At 36.2% G+C, this 21,138-nt stretch overlaps 1 protein-coding gene across 2 annotated transcripts in view; it reads right to left on the bottom strand.

Annotated features, from left to right (window-relative positions):
* The window catches only part of LOC136847845 (homeobox protein abdominal-A homolog), a 219,633-nt gene that overhangs the window by 94,927 nt on the left and 103,568 nt on the right, over positions 1 to 21,138 (bottom strand). Inside the window, exons 3-4 of one of the 2 annotated variants that reach the window (XM_067119818.1) lie at positions 14,276 to 14,368; positions 9,306 to 9,353 (exon numbers count right to left, since the gene is read on the bottom strand). In XM_067119818.1, the coding sequence (XP_066975919.1) occupies positions 9,306 to 9,353; positions 14,276 to 14,368 (141 nt within the window). The remainder of the gene's footprint in view (positions 1 to 9,305; positions 9,354 to 14,275; positions 14,369 to 21,138) is intronic. The other variant, XM_067119819.1, reaches the window with a different exon arrangement.

Here is a 21,138-nt window from a genome sequence, read left to right as displayed (position 1 = left end):
CTGTTTCACTCTCCCTCGTAAACCCCATTCGTTACACTTTTAGTCCATTTATAATCATCCACACGTCCGCTTGCTCTCTACTCCTTTCTCTGTTAGTCTGTGATTTTTTTAAATCCTTTTTTTTTTTTTGTTTTACCAGTCCTTTCCCTTTATTTTTTTTTAACCATTCCTTCTTCGCCATTCACTGCCGTCACCCGTCGTGCCTTCCATTCCATCCTCTCTCTTCCTCCTTTCCTTCTTCCTCCTTTGCTTTTTCCTCCTTTGCCCATGTGACTTAGTAACTTCTTAAGGAGACTTGTGTATGCAGGAAGGAGAAAAAAAAACGACTATTGGCTGTCCAACATAATACGTAGAATTGCAATTGTTGTTTTCTAAATATATCATGCTATTTTATTCTGTACTTGATGTGTGCGCTCTCTCTCTCTCTCTCTCTCTCTCTCTCTCTCTCTCTCTCTCTCTCTCTCTCTCTCTCTCTCTCTCTCTCTCTGGATTTCATGGTGCCGTGAAGACAGTAAGTTTGGTTATAAATATTGTCTCAATTATTATTTTCTAGTTTTTTATTGTGTTTCATATTCGTAAAATAACGTAATTGTTTTAAGCGTAAAATGACAATGTTTTCTCAAAATTTACAACAAAACTAATCATTACTAGATTTCGCTTCCTTCGATCAAAACAAAATCCACCTAAAGATACGGTTCGGATCGGATCGGATCGGATCGGAGAGAGAGAGAGAAAGAAAAGAAAGAAGAAGAAGAAGAAAAGAAAGAAGAAAAAAGTCCAGTCAAGTAACCTTGCATTCCCCCCCGAGATTACTAACTGAGGATTACACTTAACAAAAACAAGACGTATGATTTATAAAGCGGTTCTGCCAGCCTGGTATACAGTATTTATGCATACGAGTATTTGATTTCACTAACAAGTAACAAGTTAATAGCGGCCCAGAAGGAATATATCTTGTTTTATATCGTGGTTATATTTTATTGTGCTTATGTGCAAAATTTTATTACCATGAGAAATATCCTTGAGTAGTCTTTCTTTTGTTATCGATGTGTTTTACCCTGAGTTGGGGACCGCTTACAAAGAAAACGAGAAATGGGGGAAAAATCCTACCAGGGAGGATTAGATTCCTAAGAAGGGGGAAATTCTACTAGGGAAAGATTAGATACCGAAGAAAGGAAAAAATTCTGCTAGCGAGGATTAGAAACCTAAGAAGAGAAAAAATCCTGCTAGGGAGGATTAATCACCTAAGAAGGGAAAAAATCCTACAAGGGAGGATTAGATACCTAAGAAGGAAGAAAATTTCTGCTAGGGAGGATTAGAAACCTAAGAAGAGAGAAAAGGTCCTGCTAGGGAAGATTAGATATCTGAGAAGGGATCCTACAATACACCTAAGAAGGGGAAAATCCTACTAGTGAGGATTAGATACTTACGAAGGGGAAAAATCCTACTAGGGAGGTTTAGATACCTAAGAAGGGAAAAAATCCTACTAGGGAGGATTACATACTTAAGAAGGGAAAAAATCCTACTAGGGAGGATTAGATACCTAAGAAGGAAAAAATCCTACTATGGAGGATTAGATACCTAAGAAGTGAAAAATCCTACTAGGGAGGATTAGATACCTAAGAAAGGGAAAAATCCTACTAAGGAGGGTTAGATTCCTAAGAAGGGAAGAATCCTACTAGGGAGGATTTGATTCCTAAGAAGGGGAAAAATCCTACTGGGGAGGATTAGATACCTAATAAGGGAAAAATCCGACTGGGGGGATTAGATACCCAAGAAGGGGGGGGGAATCCTACTAGGGAGGGTTAGACACCTAAGAAGGGGGAAAATCCTACTAGGGAGGATTAGATACCGAAGAAGGGGGGAAATTCTACTAGGGAGGATTAGATACCTAAGAAGGGAAAATTCCTACTAGGTAGGATTAGATAACTAAGAAGGATTACCAGCTGACCTTCATGTGTGAAAGCACGCCCTCGCCAATGCTTTCCAAAAGAAAGTATCAGGAAAAGCAAGTAATTCCCTTGACTAAGCGACTTGAAAGATTGTTCATCTACACGAGCAAATTGGATATAGGAGGAGGCGGCCTTGGTATGGGGTGGGGGTTGGGGGATAGGGGGATTGGGAGTAGAGGGAGGGACAGGGGCTGGATTCTGACACACAATTTGTTAAGAGAAGAACTTGTTTTTCTTTCTTGGTAGTGGCATGTGGATTATGTAATCATAAATTGCGAGATTGCTGTTGAAATGTTCCTATTTGCGTATGGTATTGTGTGCATTTAATACTGTTTTTGTTCATTTTTGTTTATTTTTATTAATAGATATTCATGATTACGCACCAATTGTCAGAGTAAAATCCAAATTTTTTAAGTGTTATGCAAATCTTTTGACGGCAGTGCCGTATCGCAAAAGAGATATATTTTTATTTTACTGTAACACCTGCTATTTTCCTTCTGAGACTTACAGTATGTATTCTAGTTGAATGTAAGTTATAATCTAGTAAAAAAAAACAAATTTTATAGACATAATATTTCAGGAAGTTCACTACGCCGGTACAACACCTACATGCTGAATAAAAGTATACTCAAGCATTAGCATTGAAAGTTTGTCAAATAACTTATCCAAATGTATTGAGATAGTCAATATATTGATTATATAATATGCTCAGATAATTTTCAAGTGAATGTCTGTCAATCTATTTTCAGATGTTGGCCTAGAAGAAGCTCAAAAAGTTTGTAATGCTTTGAGGAACAGAAACGGTAGTTTGTAAAGTCAGTTAATTTTGTACCTTTGCATAAATATTGTCTTAATTTTGTAATGTAAATTATATACATTTTTTGAGATGGACGAAGATTCAGAGATATTGATACTAGAGAAAAAAGCCATTAGATCAGACACGAAAAATGATTAAATTTATAAGATGAAAAAGAATGTACAAGTTAACAAATTTACGAAGAATTTTATACTCCATGTCAGAGCTGTTAACACCCTACTGTACCTCGCAAGTCCTGATCCTTATACAAGAAATCCTGAGGCTTGTACAAGAAATCAAAACGCGCAAAACACCCCAAACGTGAGTCTCCACAATGGAAAACAAACGTATCAGAGAAGCGTGAATGCGCAAGTACTCCCCCCCCCACAAGATAATAAGGGGACCTGTATCTCAGACCCATGGAAATCGTTAAGCCTAAGCATCTCGGAACGACCTTAAAAGATCCCCGAATCTCGGGCGGTTGGTGAAGCTCGTATTATATGATCTTTGTATTTCCTTTGAGCTCGTAGCAGTAGGCTTATCCATGCCAATCATTATCGGTTCCAAAAAAAAAGAAGGATTAAGATTTTGATCATGTTCCAGTCTATTGGGCCCCACCCTGAACTTATAGCTTTGCCCCCTCCCCCCCAAAAACCCTCAAGTTTCCAGAGCATTTAACAGGACTTAAAATCTCTCTCTCTCTCTCTCTCTCTCTCTCTCTCTCTCTCTCAGAAGTAGTTCAGATCTTTTTTTGGCTTTCTTCCATCGCATTTTAGGCTTATATGGAGATGGGCCTAGCTCCCTCCTTCCTGTATCTGCGTTATTGATGTTCAATCTGTGTCAGTGGATGTTAATGCTTCACTTTAATAGGAGGCTTCCTCAGTAAACTTACAACATCTCTTACGTGCGTGGTTAGGAGCATGTCTGTCTGTAGGCTGGCATATATATATATATATATATATATATATATATATATATATATATATATATATATATATATATATATATATATATATATATATATCTACATAAATACACTCACACAGACATATATATATATATATATATATATATATATATATATATATATATATATATATATATTATATGTGTGCGTGTGTTTTAAGAGGTGATAGGTATGCAGATATTTTTAACTATAATTCTTATTATTATGTTTACTACCGTGTTAAGAAAGTAACATTTAAATCATTTAAAACATTCGTTTACATCATTCTTTCAAGTAATCTCTTGCATTCAAGTCAGTACATACTTGTGAGAAGGGCATGCAAGAATTCATTTGAAATATTTGTACCCAGGGTATGATGGTATAGAGAAGTTAGCTTAGGGGCTGTGCTCGGTCATGCATCCGACTTTGGCACCGTTTACCCATTATAGATGATTTAAATTCATTTTCGGATGTGCTGTCTTTTTTTGTTTTTGTGTGTGTGTACCTCGTAAGATGTTAGCCACCGCTACTTTAAAATTCAATTGCTTTAACCGTCATTATTATACGGGAAAATTCTGAGACGGGTGAAAAGTTAACTTTGGCCCTTTGTCATCGCAGAAGCCTAAGTAACTAGATTTAGGTCAAGTGGCTTGCTTATTTATAATAAATTCCTTACCATCATCATCATTTTCGATATCATAAAGTTATTGTTATTAGTAATCTTCTTTGTATTTCCTAGTAGAACAAAGTTGTTTTCTTCTATAATATGATTTTACCCCAAATAGAAATTTTTGTAGGTTTTAGCTGGGGCCTCGTTACTGTGACATTGTAGTGGATGTACATACAGGAGCGATCTCTGTCCAGCTCTGTATGAAACTAGTTCACTGAATAATACGCTTTGGCATTATGCAATAACGCCGTTATTAAATCATTATGTATACTTTGCAATTCATTTATATCAATGTTTTCATGATCAGTTTGGGAACTGAATGATTGGCCAGTCATTTTGACACTAATTCCTGTGTAGGAAGACATGGCAGAGGTCTGAAAGAAATCTATAACTGGTGTAGCCTTCTGTTAAGCTTGTTTATTTTCATGTCTGCCTCTTGTATTTCTGGTAAATTTCCATGTCTCTGCCTGGTAGTCTCCAGTTCATCTAACTAGGCAGAATCTGATGCAGTTATTTTTGCATGCACAGAAGTTTTAGTTATGAAAAATAATATCATTTTGTGTAGCTGAACATCTGCATGTGCACAAAAAGGAGTATGTGAGTCAGTAGCCTTTCATTACTCCTTTGGAATCTGACAAAGAACAGCAAGAACTAGTAGTTTTACTCCTTTTTTTTCAGTGAGTGTCCCTTCGTGGATTTATGCAATTCGTAAACTTTTATTGCATAGATTATAAAAATTAATGGCCGGCATTAACTTATTGTGGACGGCAATCATGAATACATACATTGCGGGGAGATTTGTGTGTGCTCGCCCGTTACTTATGCTTCGTCACGTTGTAATCAATAATGTCAATAGATATATCTGTATCTCTCCTTTGTTGATAAATGTGTGCGGGGCCCACCCTCCATTTTCATATTGATTCCGAGTCTAATAGAACTGTCAAGTTATTTTATGTTGCCGGTTGAATGACGTGTGCAGGAATATATACTATATAGCTCTTGTGGCAGTGTTGGAGGACACTTACAAGAAAGCTTTCGGAACGAGGCGGCGGAAATATCCAGGGCTATAATTGGAGATGAACTTTCTAGAGAATCTTTCCACATACGTCAGCTCAATCCGAGCATTTTCCAAAGGATATGATACGCATAACCGATCCGGGCCAATGTTTATAGCCCAATTTGCTCCACCTCCTTATACTATAGTATGAAAAGTATTGACCCTCTCGAAGGGGTTTTCTCTCGTCATTTTCTGATTAAAGCTTCGGTTCCGTCGTCTTTTGGCAAAGAAGAGTAGTCTTTGAGAATACAGGCACCTGGTTTTAGAAATTTGCAACTCATGTCATTATTTAAATTATATTTGTCCTGTCCCTGTGACCAATTTTGGGGAGGTTCTTCACGACGGTAACGTTTTTAGAAATATGTAACTCCTGTCATTATTTTAATCATTATTGTTCTGTCTCAATGTCTTATTTATTCTGGCTCTAGACGATGGCGGCAACATTAATTTAAACTTGCTTTTTATATCTCAATTCCATTATTATCCAACCTCACGCAAAACTCGAAATCACTCATCTTTATCATAAAATGGAAATTATTGCTGTTATTTTCGTCGTGACGTATATCCGACGACGGCGACGACGACGACATTGATTCATCGTGTTCTTCTCCGTGTTTTGCACATAATATTCGCATAATACTCGCATAAGATTCGTCGTAATCCGACGCAAAGTTTCACCATCAGGTGCGGCGTGAGACAATGGCCGAGAGGATACTCCAAAAGACAGGGCCCGTTCGTCTTGTCTGTTATCTCCTCATGAAGAGAGAGAGAGAGAGAGAGAGAGAGAGAGAGAGAGAGAGACTTCCTCCTTGGGAGGAAGAGGTGTCTCCAGGTGGGAGCGGATTGTGGAAGGTGATTCCACCGGATTTATGCCGTTATTATACATGAGGATTACCCCTGGTGAATTTATAATGTGGATTTACCGAAGTTTTGCATGAGCTGGTATATTATAAGAGAAGTGGCGATGCTGGGAATTGACATTGTTTTATGGGGGCGGTTATTAGGTTCTTATGGAGAGAGAGAGAGAGAGAGAGAGAGAGAGAGAGAGAGAGAGAGATGGTATGCAGATGTGTAAAAAAAAAAAGCATAACAAAGAAACGATTTTTGAATGTAATGTAGATATAAAGGATGATGAAGTCTTATATGACACAAACACGTACATAATTTTATTCGCAAAATGAATCTGTTTTCTCATTGGCAAGACCAGCAGCCTCTGCTATATTTATTTCTGTAGCCACTGAATCAAGAGTGAGCACCCTATCCTAAAAACTTCCACGCCACTAGCTCCATAAGCACACACAGAAACAGACACGTATATATACATATGTACATACATACATATCTGTGTATGTATATATATATATATATATATATATATATTTATATATGTGTATGTATGTATATATATATATATATATATATATATATATATATATATATATATATTATTTATATATGTGTATGTATGTATGTATATATATAATATATATATATATATATATATATATATATATATATATATATATATATATATATATATATATATATATATATATATATATATATATATATATATATACTGGAAGTGCATTGAAGATAATCTTCAAAATTTGTTTCGAATGGGAGAATTTTATGCAGTTTACCGTAAAGTGAATGAGATGAAAGCAATTTACTTACAATTTGAAAGGGGATACTGCAGCGGAATAATTAATGAAATGCACGATTGATACATTATTATTATTATTATTATTATTATTATTATTATTATTATTATTGAAAATAAGTGAGACCCTTTTCTAGTGTAGTACACCTTGATAAATGTGAATAAATACACTAGAAATCCTTAAACTTTACGAGAGGAACATTAACCTTCTCTGACGGTGGAGACAGTGGTTCTGATAAAGCCTAAAGGCTTTCAATTGTATTGTGAACGATGTATAATCATTTATTCACGTTATTTTTCTTAACACTCTTCCTCATTATGATTTTTTTCATTAATATTATTATGAAAGGAAACTGTGTATAGTTGGAGAAATTCGGACTCTGATGATTGGTAGGCTTAAAAATGCCCAGTGAATATGTAGTGTCAGGTTGCAGTGAAATTACTAGATGTCAATGACACTTTAAGTAATGGCTACGACCAAAAGACGTGAAGGAGTCTTGGCAGATGGAGTGGCGAATGGAAAAACGGCCTGGGGATGGAGTGGGTTAATGAAGGGGAGGGTGGGGGTGAAAAAAAGGGAAAATAAAGGCAATTTGGAAAGCTGGAATGACAACGGACGGCCTAAGCCATGTGGTGGATAATTGTTTGCATAGTGAGGGAATGATAGGGTGATTATCCATATAATAACAGTGCTGGGCTAGATGAACGTTTGGGAATAGCAGTGTTGGAGAAGTGTTGGTGTTGAGTGAAGAACATACCTGGCCAGTGAAAGTGACGCAAGGTATGAGACAGGAAAGGTCTTCTTTTGATCTGTGTCAAATGTGTCTGGATTCAAGAAGGGCCAGGTTTTGACATAGTGAATTGATTTCAAACTGTATTTCCCTAAAAAAGTCTGGAAGGCAATTTTATATGAAATTATTTCTTTACTTAGTATTATTTTGTTTTTGTTTGTGACTTTTGTCTTTGGGTTTCAGGATGGGCTGTTTATAAAACATTTTATATTTTGGAAAATCAGATAAGTGATGCAATGCAATTGCCATGTCTTGTAATCACAAGACCTGTTCATATGAAAATAATCTGTTGAGAAGAAAAATGTTATGCTTTAGAAATAAACTGCTAATCTACATACACTAAACTACTGTTATCATGTAATGCCTGAAATCAAGAAGAGAGGATTAACATTACAGTAATGTAAATTTGAATAAACAACAAAAACATGAATTAAAATTCTAAGATTGTACATTTCACACTTTCATTTATCATTTCATACTTGGTGTCATATCTCTGACTCATTTCCAAATTGCTAGTCTGGAAATCATGAGTTCTTACTCATTTCGTCTCTGCTCTAATAAGAAAATACCTTGAAATGTCAGGGAACTACTTATTACCACTTATAATGAGAAATATCTTAATGAGAAAGATCTAAGATGACATGTTGCTCTTGAAGGTTTTATTAATTGAAGAAAAGTTGTAAGTTACATTCTGTTTATGATGCTGAGAAATTTACTGACATTTGTGCTAATTCATTTCATATCTTCATTTCATATCTAGAAGCCTCTCTGGAAACTTCTGCATTTATTGCACTCTGTATAAAAACAAAAATATGACAAGGTAGGTTCTCGTATTTTTTCCTAGAATATTACATATGACAGAGAGATCATTCAGAAACCTGAAATTTTCATTAATAATTTATATCTGGAAGGTTTTTTATAAAGCATAAAAGTAAACAAGTGTACTTGAAAACCTCTCTAGAACATGTTTACGCTTCAGCTCCAATAGTTTGCACCTCTAAACAGGCTAAAAGTTTCAGAGACCATTTTTAAGTGCTGACTAAACTGTAAAAAATAACGTTGCTGCTTGGCCACATAAGCTGTCTCATTCCATAATAGAATTCTAAAGTGCTTCTACGAATATGATCAGTTGTCAAGGAATCCAACATATGCTAGGCACTTGGTGAAGGAATAGAATGTAAGCGAAACTCTACAATTTACTAATGTCATTCTGGCTTCTGTAACCTTCATACTGAGCTTTACTTGTCATGGCAAATTGCATCTGAACCAGAAGGATCCTTTTAGAGTAAATACAATGTTCAGGAAAAATCATTTAACAAACATTCACACCTCAAGCCCTTGCAAGCCTTTTCACTCAATGCAAAGGCCTTTAAGGAAAAAAAACCCACTGACAATTCACTTGTACATTTTCTATGAAAGTGTATACTTACTCCAGGGAAGTCCGTTCCAGTTGGCTGTCAGACCCCGCCACTGATTTTCTGGAAAGAAGGAAAAAGGCAAAAGAGGAATTATAATTGGATAGACAACAAACATTCTTTGCACAAATCTTATTCTCATTAATCAAAAGACATATCGATTATAAAACTGGTTAGACAGTTGACTAGTAAATTGTGATAGGTGTTCATTCATGAAATTAAAAAGAAAAAAAAATGTATGCAGTCCAGATTCAATTCGTCTGTTGAACGAAGATCAGGTCACAAACCGGAACTTAAGAAATTAGGATGGATTAGGATTGGCTCGGGATATTCAAGTCTGGGGAGACAATTTAGTGGAAGGATTAGGCTGTGTGTCAATCTTTTTAAGATGTTTGCTTATCAGTTAGAGCTTAACCATTTGATGAAGATATTAGGACAATATTCACCCCTGTGGATTTGGATTTTCTTACCAGTTTTTTTTTTTTCAAGACACTTCTCAGCATAAAAAAACACTCTCACTGGTTATGATTTCTTAGTAGGTTTGTTGAATAGTAAATGCAAAATAAATGAGAAAAATACCGAACGTACATAGCTGGTTGCAATCTAAGTACTGTACATGCAAGGTCTTTAGATCAGTATGTAAACACATTAAGTTATTCATGCTTATATGAATGATAGCTTACTACGTGCAATATTGGTTGTGTAAACGCAATGAAGACGTTCAAATCATCTTCATATTTATGAGTGTCCTTTCGAGTATGTGTGTGCCTGTGTGTAAATATACTTAAAAATTGCTGATGTGATATTTTGCTTAAGTAATTTAACAGTTATCCGATCTTGTATGCGTACACAATCATTTTAATATATATATTATATATATTTTAATATATAATATTATGTATTAAATATATAATATATATATTAATATGTAATTTATATATATATAATTTTAATAAATATATTATATATTAAAATGGTCAAACGAAGAATAAAAAAATGTTTTTATCAGAATAAAAATCAAGCAAGCACACGGAAAAACAGGTGTCATGCAGCAGTAATTAAAATCATATTACGAAAGCATGAACGCCAATTTGTATATTAATGCAAATGTGAAACGGCAGATAGATTACGTCGAAAAGCTGAATATTCTGTCTTATGAAACGCAAACTTCACAATGGTGAGTGATAATGTAATGTGATATGTTTCGTTTACTAATGTAATTAAGAGTCTGTCTCATCTCTTTCGTGTATTTCAGCACGATGAAAAGTATGCGATGATTTTCTGTACTTGTTAAATACCTTTTTATCTGTTTATGGTAAATAAAAATCAAGATTCACGATATTAAGTGTCAGTACACATTTAGCAGTCTTGTAAGCTTCAGAAAGGGTAGTAATTCCCATTGCTATATGCAAACCATTATATTGTAAGAGACAACCATAAGCTCTCGGATTGTGGTAAACAAAAATCAAGATTCATTTACTATATCGAAGTGTTGGGACACATGCAGGCATCTTGCAAGCTTCGGAAAAGGTAGTAAGTGTCATTGCTAGATGTAGACGATTACTGTATGTAAAAGAAAAACAAGTAAAAAATGCGCCGAAGTATCTTCGGCGCAATCGAGTTTTTTGCCCATCATATAATCAAGGCCACCGAAAATAGTACTATCTTTCGGTGGTCTCGGTATAATGCTTTATGAACCGCGGTCTGTCCTATATCGTTGCCAGAAGCACGCTTATGGCTAACTTTAACCTTAAATGAAATAAAAACTGCAGAGGCTAGAGGGCTGCAATTTGGTATGTTTGATGACTGGAGGGTGGATGATCAACATACCAATTTGCAGTCCTCTAGCCTCAGTAGTTTTTAAGATCTGAGAGCGGACAGAAACAGTGCGGATGGACAGGCAAATAGCCCTCTCAGTGGTTTTCTTTTTTACAGAAAACTAAAATATTACTTTGTAAGAGACAACCATAAACTCTACCCTGCTCTAATATCGTTACGATCCTTTGACAATCCAACTCCCGTCGTTATATTGATTATCGTTCACGTCGGACGCATTTGTTCCATTGACGCATATATGTCCCTTTGGCCTCTCATTGTGGCTGTAGCGTTCCCTTTTTAAAGGACGACATTTCATTTTGATTGCGGTCACAAAGGCACCGCACGTGTGAATATTTCATGATAATATTCCATGGATTTTACCATGTTTTGGTTAAACTTCCTTTTCGTATGTTTAAATCTCTGCTGTTGAGCGGTGACGTCATATCCATGGTTTACATTTTTTGCTGTTGACGAATGACTCATCTGTTCTTAGAATGTGAGAGAGATGCTTGACTACATTCTCTCTCTCTCTCTCTCTCTCTCTCTCTCTCTCTCTCTCTCTCTCTCTCTCTCTCTGTGACCTCTTAAATGATGGCGTTCCAATTATTCATTCACTTCAAAGAAAGAGCGTATTTCAGAAAAGTATCTGTGAAATGTACACAAGAAGTTGTCTTTGACAAGCTCGTGTTTTGTAAGTGTGTGTGTGCGTGCATAAAGAAAAACAACGTCCTGGTTTGAAAGCTCGTCTTATTAATGATGGAGAGAGCTTGAAACGTCAGATTTCATCCTATCATTTTTTTTTTCTCATTAGTATTTTTGACATATGACATACTCGTCAATCTTTTTCTTTTTTCCCTTTACACTTAATTCCTTACACGAGATCAAATATAGTCGCCCTCGAGGCGTATATCTTTTATCTGTGATTTTTTCCCTCTCATAGTTTGAGGCCCTTCCCCTGCCAGCATTATCAGCTGCCAAAGAAGCACCTCCCACCTGCTCCCCTTTATCCTATTCCTCTTCTACCCCCACCCCCAACCCACCCACCCCCTCTCCCGGAAAAGGTCCATCCTATCCACTCCTTTTATCCATACATTCTCTGGCCCTTCTAAATATCGCTCCTATATATTTGAGGAGCCTATCCAACTGGCTGAAAAAGACGGAGGAGGTGAAAGAGTACGAAATATTGATTTTCGAGAGAGGGACATGAATCATACACACACTACAGCAAAAGTTCAGTTTTGAGTCGCTGAGAGAGAGAGAGAGAGAGAGAGAGAGAGAGGGGAGAATGTGATGGTCTTGGAGAATAGTATATGTGGTTGGGTTCGAAACACTGTGATATGAAGAAGGGAATAAAAAATAAAACTTAAATAGTTCCCGTATAGTTACTTTAGCGCTGGATGTACTTGTATGACGTTTGGGTAAGTGTATACATTTATGTGTATGTGTGGCAGGAGTGAAGGCGGGTGCTGGGGGGTGGGAGGGAGTGCGCGGGCGCAGGTGGAAAGGAAGAAGAAAAAAAAAAGAGATTTGGCCATAGGCCTCCTGTAAATCTTTGGGAGAGGCCTTTGGATCCAAACGAATGGAAATACGTGGAAAACTGGCAGTGTTGACGAAGTTGCTGCTACCACCGGCGTCCTTCAATCTGAACGGTGGAGGCTCAAGATATCTGTGTTTGTAGTCCTTGTTCTGTTCTTGTTCTTTCCATTTCATTGTTTCCTCGTCTTTTTGTCTTAGGCTAAAAACTTCCTCTATATTTGATACATAAATTCTTCGAGTTCTTCTCGTCGTATCATTGCCGTTTGGATTCTGTCCTTTCTGTGATTTACCAGTTATGTTGGTTATTTGTGTGGCCTTCTCTCTCTCTCTCTCTCTCTCTCTCTCTTCAATCCTGGATCTTGCATCCCATTGTGAATTGCCTCTTGGCTCATTACCAACTAGGGATGGAAGGCAGGCCTTAGGCCTAACTCTCACTTTTTCCTTGTTTTCTCTTGTATATATTTAATGGGGGAAACGGCTGTAGAATATCGCATCGTTAAGTGTCAGCGTGTAAGTGTATGTGTACGTGTATGAGCGCATGCGCGGATGTTGCGTTTTACGGTCGAACCCTAAATACTTTATGTGTGTCAGATAGCAAGTGCGGCGTATGTGTCTATTTTTAGTAAACAGTCATCATCCTTGGTAAGCATGCGGTTATGTGCGTACATTCAACGAGCAGCATATGTATGTACCTGTTATATCTCGTAAAAAAAAAATATAGTAGCATTCGTCACTTCATAGTGGCGTGCCTTTTCAGTACTTCCTCGAAAAATAAAAAAAAAAGTTTTTTTATATTTCCACGTCATGACAGTGGAATATATTATGAATGAAGTAGTGGAATATATTATGAATGAGTAATTTTATTGTGTTATGTCAGGTTAATGTGAGGAAAGCGGCGTGGACAGGAATTTGTAGCGAAGCAATGAATGAACACATTTTTTTCATGCAATGCAAGTCACGTGACACATCGCTAATCGAGTCTGAATGACAAAGTAGTATTCTGTGAATGAGTGGTAGTAGTAGTAGTAAGTAGTAGTAGTAGTAGTAATAGTAAATATAAACAGAAGCACAGCGTTTCGCTTTCATATCATATGCATAATTGTTCCGACACTTCGCCGAAACAAGTATTTATTAATATTTATCAGATAAGTTTCACAAGTCATTAGTCTTTTTACAGGGATAAATACCTTTACCACAAGGTCATCACACATAACACTCGCACAAACAAAACAAGACCACAAGCATAAGCTATATACATATATATATATATATATATATATATATATATATATATATATATATGGCAATTATATATACACATATGTGCATGTATACATGCATATATATAGACATGCATACATACAAACATGCATGTATATACATACATATACATGAAAAAAGGCATGATTCCAAATAAGAACACTGACATAGTAAAAAACAAGAAAAAAAAAGAATTAAGAGGGGAAAATGATAAGAAAGGAAAAAATAAAAAATATAAAGGAATAAAATGTCTTATCGTTTTTTATATATATATATATATATAAAAATCTTGAATGGTTACAATGATCTCTTCAAATCCCAGTATATAAAGAGGGGGGTATGAATGGACATGGTGGTTGTTGTAGTCTTACCGAAATTAAAGGAATGCTGTTGTATTAACGATAACTGCATGCTATCCGGTTGAAATAGGCCTTTTGTCGAACTCCCGTCGTAAAGCCCGGGGTCTGCAAAGACCAGATGGGAATCATGTCACAGATTTGCGAGATTTGCAGTGAATTCTTTTTTTTTTTTTTCAATTTTTTTATTTTTTATTTTTTTTATTTTTTATTTTCTTAATTGAAGTGAAAAGCTCCTCCTCCTTCACCCCCCCCACCCCAACTTTTATCCTCCTCCTTATTCCCTTTGATTCTTTTTACTATCCTCATTTGTGAAAAAAAGAAACCCCAATCCTTATACTGAATGAACTCAAAAAAACTTGCAATTCAACTTAAACAAGGAACTGATCCCAAATGAATATTGACGTCTCATAAGCAAAAGGACAGCCCCTTATATGGTTATATACCTACAGTATTTTATACAGTTATGACATGCTAAGATAAGAATTCCTTTTAATTACTGGAAGAATCTTCCCTCCCACTCTGCTGTCAATTTCCACGCTCGAGCGACCGAGCAGCGGAATATACCTACCGTCTCTATAAAATGCCCCTGTGACTTTTATAACTGTAAATTTTCATTATTTTCTATTATTTCGTAAGGCCCCCAGCCATGTTCTAATGGCAGAAATCATAATCCTGAAAGATATAGAAAGGATATCCTGAAGGATTACGCGTTTCTTCCTCATGGTCGGGTTTGGAAAAAAAGGAGTATTTCATGTCCATTTTAATTTGACATTATGAAAAAAAAATCGGACAATATTTGGTACCTGAAATCAATCAAATAATAAACTTAGTAAAATTAAAATTAAAAGCAAAATCAAATCACTTGCACATAGATGACTCATTTGGTTTGTACTTATATTCATTTGGCAATATTATACACACTTACTGGCCCTTCATATTTCTTGGTTTGGTTTGTACTTTATTCATTTGGCAATATTATACACACTTACTGGCCCTTGAATATTTCTTGGTTTTCCTTGCATAAAAAAAAGGGGGGCGGGGGTCTGGTTGGTTGGTGGATGAGGTCTTGGAAGTAAGAAGATAATGCTTCTGTTATATTTAAAACATGCCAAGATATAGGATTTCCATTTTTTTTTTATTCGCATACTTCTGTCGTGCAGTTATTGAAGAATGAGGGGAAGTTTGTAGAATGGAGTAAAGCAGATTTGAGAGAGAGAGAGAGAGAGAGAGAGAGAGAGAGAGAGAGAGAGAGAGAATTTATTACGTCACATGTTAATAATCTCTTATTACGTTATGTGTTACAAATCATTTTGGCTATGCTTACAACATGCACTCGCACTCACGCGCGCGCACACACACACACACACACACACATACTTGGTGCCTGGGGTTGATGGTAGGAATATTATCAAGTCCTCTAGAAAAACTCTAGATTCTGGAGGTTCTAAATTAACAACCGATGATCAATATGAACGACTCGAGAACAGCGCCACTGCAGACTAGACTATGTACAGTTCATCATAACTGGAAAGCTTTTTTCTAAGCAGTACATTAATAGGATGCATTGGAAGCAAAATAGTAGGAGAAAATTGTGCTTGAAATAGTTACTTATAGTATGCGTCTTACTTTTGTCTTTTCAACAAGAGTAAATAAACTTCTCTTCTGATTAGGAAGCAGTATGCCAACCCCATTTCATTAAGTACCACTAACAATTGATTCCAGAAGGGAGTTAGTGCCGTCAGTGCACCTCACAGGGTGCACTGTAGGCATTACTAAAGGTTCTTTGCAACACCCCTTCCGCCCCTAGCTGCAACCCCTTTCATTCCGTCTACAGTACCTCCATTCAATTTCCGTTCCAGCGCTGAATGACCTCATAGGTCCCAGTGCTTGGCCTTTGGCAAAACTCTATAGTCGATTCCATTCCACAAACAACTGATGAATTGTCTTTGGGAATCTCTTTCTAGGTTTTAGCTGAAGACGTACAACTATCGTTTAAAATCAGAACATTGATAAACATGAGAGGCTTTGAAGGAACTTTGGAGGACAAGGCAAAGAAGTTTTGCTTGGTTTAGGAATAAATTTAGCATTATCTTTTGCCTGTATCGGAGATGCTATCAGATAAAAGACACACATACTCATACATTCATTCATTCATTACATGTACATACTGCCCGGTTCAAGAATGAATCTTTTGAAAAGAAAGTATTCATAAACAACTTTCCACCTGTTCTATCCAATAAGTATGCGGTTAAACAAAGAGGAATTAGTGAAATGTGTTCTACTGTGAAGTGGAGATATTTGTTAATGATTCACTCAAAACTATTGCATTTGTAATTACAAATAACCCTGCCATCTGTCGTATGGTCTCTCTCTAACAGCAAGCTTTAATTTTTTTTTATTTGTTTACTTTCCTTAATTATTAGCAGCTCGGAACAAAACTTCATGAACGGATTTTCGTGAGATGACAGAGTTGACTAAAGGTCGAAGTACTATCTACATTGCACTGGATTCCTTATGTTTTATATGCAAACAATTTAACAACTCCGGATCGATATATGCAGATCAATAATAACTTGTCATTTGTGAGCCCTGATCCATGATCGACTTCATCCAAGTTGAAATTTGTTGCCGCTTCAGCAGACAAAGAGACACTTGTCCGTTCTTAAATGTCATGCGTGACACGTCTTCTTAATATACATTGGGGAGCCATACTAGGTGAAAGGGTCACGCAGCGAATGTGACCTCACAGTTATACAGATCAGAGAGTGATGAGCAGAGGAACATTTCTAGTCATTTATCATTCACATTTTACTAAGAGTTCGAGTTATACAGCACACATGCATACTTACACATATACATTTATACCTAACATCTGGATGTGAAAAATCATCATTCTGACCTAAGAGACTTTGCCAGGACGCGGAACGGCAAAGATCGAGAATAAATGATCGACTGTCGATCGTAGACGTAATAATACAGTGTTAGAGTTGACCAGAATCAAACTTAAATGAATTGAGCTGTTTTTGCAGATGTTATTTGGGTGCGTTGTAGATTATTAGAGTCGTCTGCGGTTCTGCAGCTGCATTGGTGTCCGTAGGATTTCCAGCTGCTGTTTCTGATGGCTAATCATTACTATTTTTGTTTCCTGCCATTATTGAAGCCAGTGTCCTAAATCACCTGAGCGCCCACACGATGACTGAGTGACATTCCTCAGTGGGGCTGGTTCTTATTCATTAGATTTGCAGAAGTTTTGTGTTTTCTAGTGTATGCCAGGGACGCCGTGGAAATTTAGAATTGTATTCTTCTCCATTTTAATGCTACGTTCCGAACGTGAGGATAAAGAGTTGATCGCCACTTGGGCGTTGCGAAAGGGCTCGCCTGTAGAGGGCAATCCATTTCACACTTGCAGCCGGGATAATGGCTATATTTCCCCCGTCCCATGATGACAGTCCTCGGCGCAGGTAATGCCGCCAGGGATTCCACAACAGTCAAATCATTTGGGCAGGGAATGGTTTCCTCCTCCATCCTCCTCCTCCTCCTCCTCTACCTTCTCACACCCATCCTTACCTTCGTCTATTTCTTCATCTCATCCTCCTTCTCCAAAGCTCAACCTCATCTGCCCCTCCCCACCCTCTATGCCTACCTCCCCCCAACTGCACCCCCATCCTCCCCTACCACATCCCAACTCCAACACTTATCCTCCTCCTCCTCCCTCCCACCAACACACCTGTCCACCCCTACCACCCCGAACTCCACACCTATCCCTCCCCACCCCCACCCCACACCTATCCTCTCCTCCCCAACTCCACACCTATCTCTCCCCTCGCCTCACCCTCCCCACCTCACACCTGCCCTCCCTCCATCCCTCCCACCCCTCACCCCGCTCTCATCCCGTCTCCTTGCTTTATTTCTTATTAAAGTGTCGTAAAAGAATTATGCTTTTGGGTCTTATCGCGTTTGTCGATCTTATCCGAAGCGTTACGATCGAATCAGTCGGTGTAATGGTTTGGCCGTTTTGATCTCGACTTTCGTAAAATTATGGGAGTTGGGTTTGAATGCCTGTTTCTCTCACTGTTTTATTTTTCCTGTTTGCTTTACGATCAGATTGCTTTTGAGTTGCATTTGTTTTATAATAATAATAATAATAATAATAATAATAATAATAATAATAATAATAATAATAATAATAATAATAATAGTGAATGGTGAGAAAGTTCGCACTGATGTAAATGTCCATATATATTTAGAAAAATCCATTTTTAAATTGTATTTACATTTACGTCATTGTGGATTTTTCACCATTTTGGCAGCTCACGTGATCATGAGATTTTTATTAATAATAATAATAATGGTGAGAAAATGCACACTGATATAAATGTCAGTATATATGAATAGAAATATCTCATTTTTAATATGTATTTTGACTTACGTTAGTGTGGAATTTTCACAATTTTAGTGACGTGAGTATGAAATTTTATGAATAATAATAATAATAATAATAATAATAATAATAATAATAATAATAATAATAATAATAATAATAATAATAATGATAATAATAATAATAATTTTTAGGCATGCAGTACTGCACTCAGTTAATTTAGAGTTTTCTCAGTCTTTCTGATAATTGTTTTTCTCAGAATGCAATAACCCTGAATAAACAATTATCAGAAAGATAGAGGAAACTGTATAAAAGAATGCAGTTGCTGCAGCTGCCACTTTCAATATTAATAATAATAATAATAATAATAATAATAATAATAATAATAATAATAATAATAATAATAATAATAAAACACTGCTTCTTATTCATTCCCTTACTAATGTATAATAATACCAGAAAAACTTCTTCATATTCATCCCCTTGCTAGAGTAATAAAACAAAACTACGCTGTGTGTTCACAGAGAGAGAGAGAAAAAAAAACCCATGTAAATAGGCAGGTCAGATCGAAGGAATTTCTCAGGAATGACGTAAGCGTATTGCCCTCTGCAGTTTACAGAACTTAGGATTAAGGATGACTGAAAAATCCTACAGTTTATCAGTGTATTCAACGGCGAGACATTTCAAGATCTCAAGGGCAGTTCGGAAATGGTCTTATGACTGCTCAGGATTGATCCGAGTTGTTCTTTAGATCAGCATTTCCGAGGATGCGATATTTTGATATATGTGTTTTTTAAGTTAGTTGGTTGAAGTTTAACATTGTGCGGTCAAACGTTTATATATAATATATTTTAATATATATATATATATATAATATATATATATATATATATATATATATATATATATATATATATATATATATATATATGTGTGTGTGTGTGTGTGTGTGTGTGTGTATATATATATATATATATATATATATATATATATATATATATATATATATATATATATATATATATATATATATATATACTATAAATAACGCAGAAGGCATGAGAGGATGAGAACGTAAAGAGTGACTTTCAAAATCTGGAGGGACAGATCGCAAAACTTGATTCGTCAGGGCACGATTGGATAATGATAGACACCGCGGACGATGGATGGTAGCAAAAAAAAAAGTGAAAAAAGAAAATATAAAAAGAAAAAAAAAAAAGACCGAGAGCGAGAGAGACTGACTGCCTTAGTCTCGCTGGAAGGACTTTGGGGACAGAGAACCATGACTCACAACAACAACTCTGGGACTGGAACGTCACGTTAAAAGAAGAAGAAGTAGGAGGAGGGAAGGAAGAAGAAGAAGAAACAGGAGGAGGGAAGTAAGAAGAAGAAGAAGTAGGAGGAGAAGAAGGAGGAGGAGGGAAGGAAGAAGAAGAAGTAGGAGGAGGAGGAGGAGAAGAAGAAGAAGAAGAAGAACAATAACACAGCAAAAAGAAGAAGAAGAAAAAGAAGAAGAAGTAGGAGGAGGGAAGGAAGAAGAAGAAGAAACAGGAGGAGGGAAGTAAGAAGAAGAAGGAGGAGGAGGGAAGGAAGAAGAAGAAGAAGTAGGAGGAGGAGGAGAAGAAGGAGAAGAAGAAGAAGGTGGAGAATAAGAAGGAGAAGACGAAGAAGAAGATGAAGGAGGAAGAGGAGGAGGAGAAGGAGAAGAAGAAGAAGAACAATAACACAGCAAAAAGAAGAAGAAGAAGAAGAAGAAGAAGAAGAAGAAGAAGAAGAAGAAGAAGAAGAGAGGGGAAAGAAGGATTCGATGAAATTAGATTTAACCTCAATAAATCGCGCGGGTACCTGGAAATTACTGCATTGTACTGTCCTGCGCAAGCTGTTATTTCTTTCTTGTGATAATTTGCTGTGTTCTTGAGTAGGACATGCCAGGAATGTCATATATAGCATAGAGAGTATATATATATATATATATATATATATATATATATATATATATATATATATATATATATATATATATATATGTGTATGTATATGTGTGTGTGTGTGTGTGTGGAGATATATATATATATATATATATATATATATATATATATATATATATATAATTTATATAAATAAATTTCTGACTCACATCAGGATCGAACCCAGGTCTTTCAATTGAAAGACGAGACCATGACAACCAAGCCACACAAGTCAACTGAAAGTCCTGGGTTCGATCTTTGAATGTGGGTTTGAAATTTATCTCTGTTCCATAGAAATATGTATATATATATATATATATATATATATATATATATATATATATATATATATATATATATATATATATATATATATATATATACACATACATACATACATACACAAGCGCACACACACACACGCTTCTGTCCTCTCGTCGTCCGCGGAGCGGTGTTCCAAATTTGATACTTAAGAAATGTGTAGGCCTATAGGAAGTATTGATCCCCATGCTTATGGGTTAATATTT

This window comes from Macrobrachium rosenbergii, chromosome 17 (assembly GCF_040412425.1).
Source record: "Macrobrachium rosenbergii isolate ZJJX-2024 chromosome 17, ASM4041242v1, whole genome shotgun sequence".
Classification (NCBI taxonomy): Eukaryota; Metazoa; Arthropoda; class Malacostraca; order Decapoda; family Palaemonidae; genus Macrobrachium; species Macrobrachium rosenbergii.
This window is presented reverse-complemented; position numbering and strand designations above follow the sequence as displayed.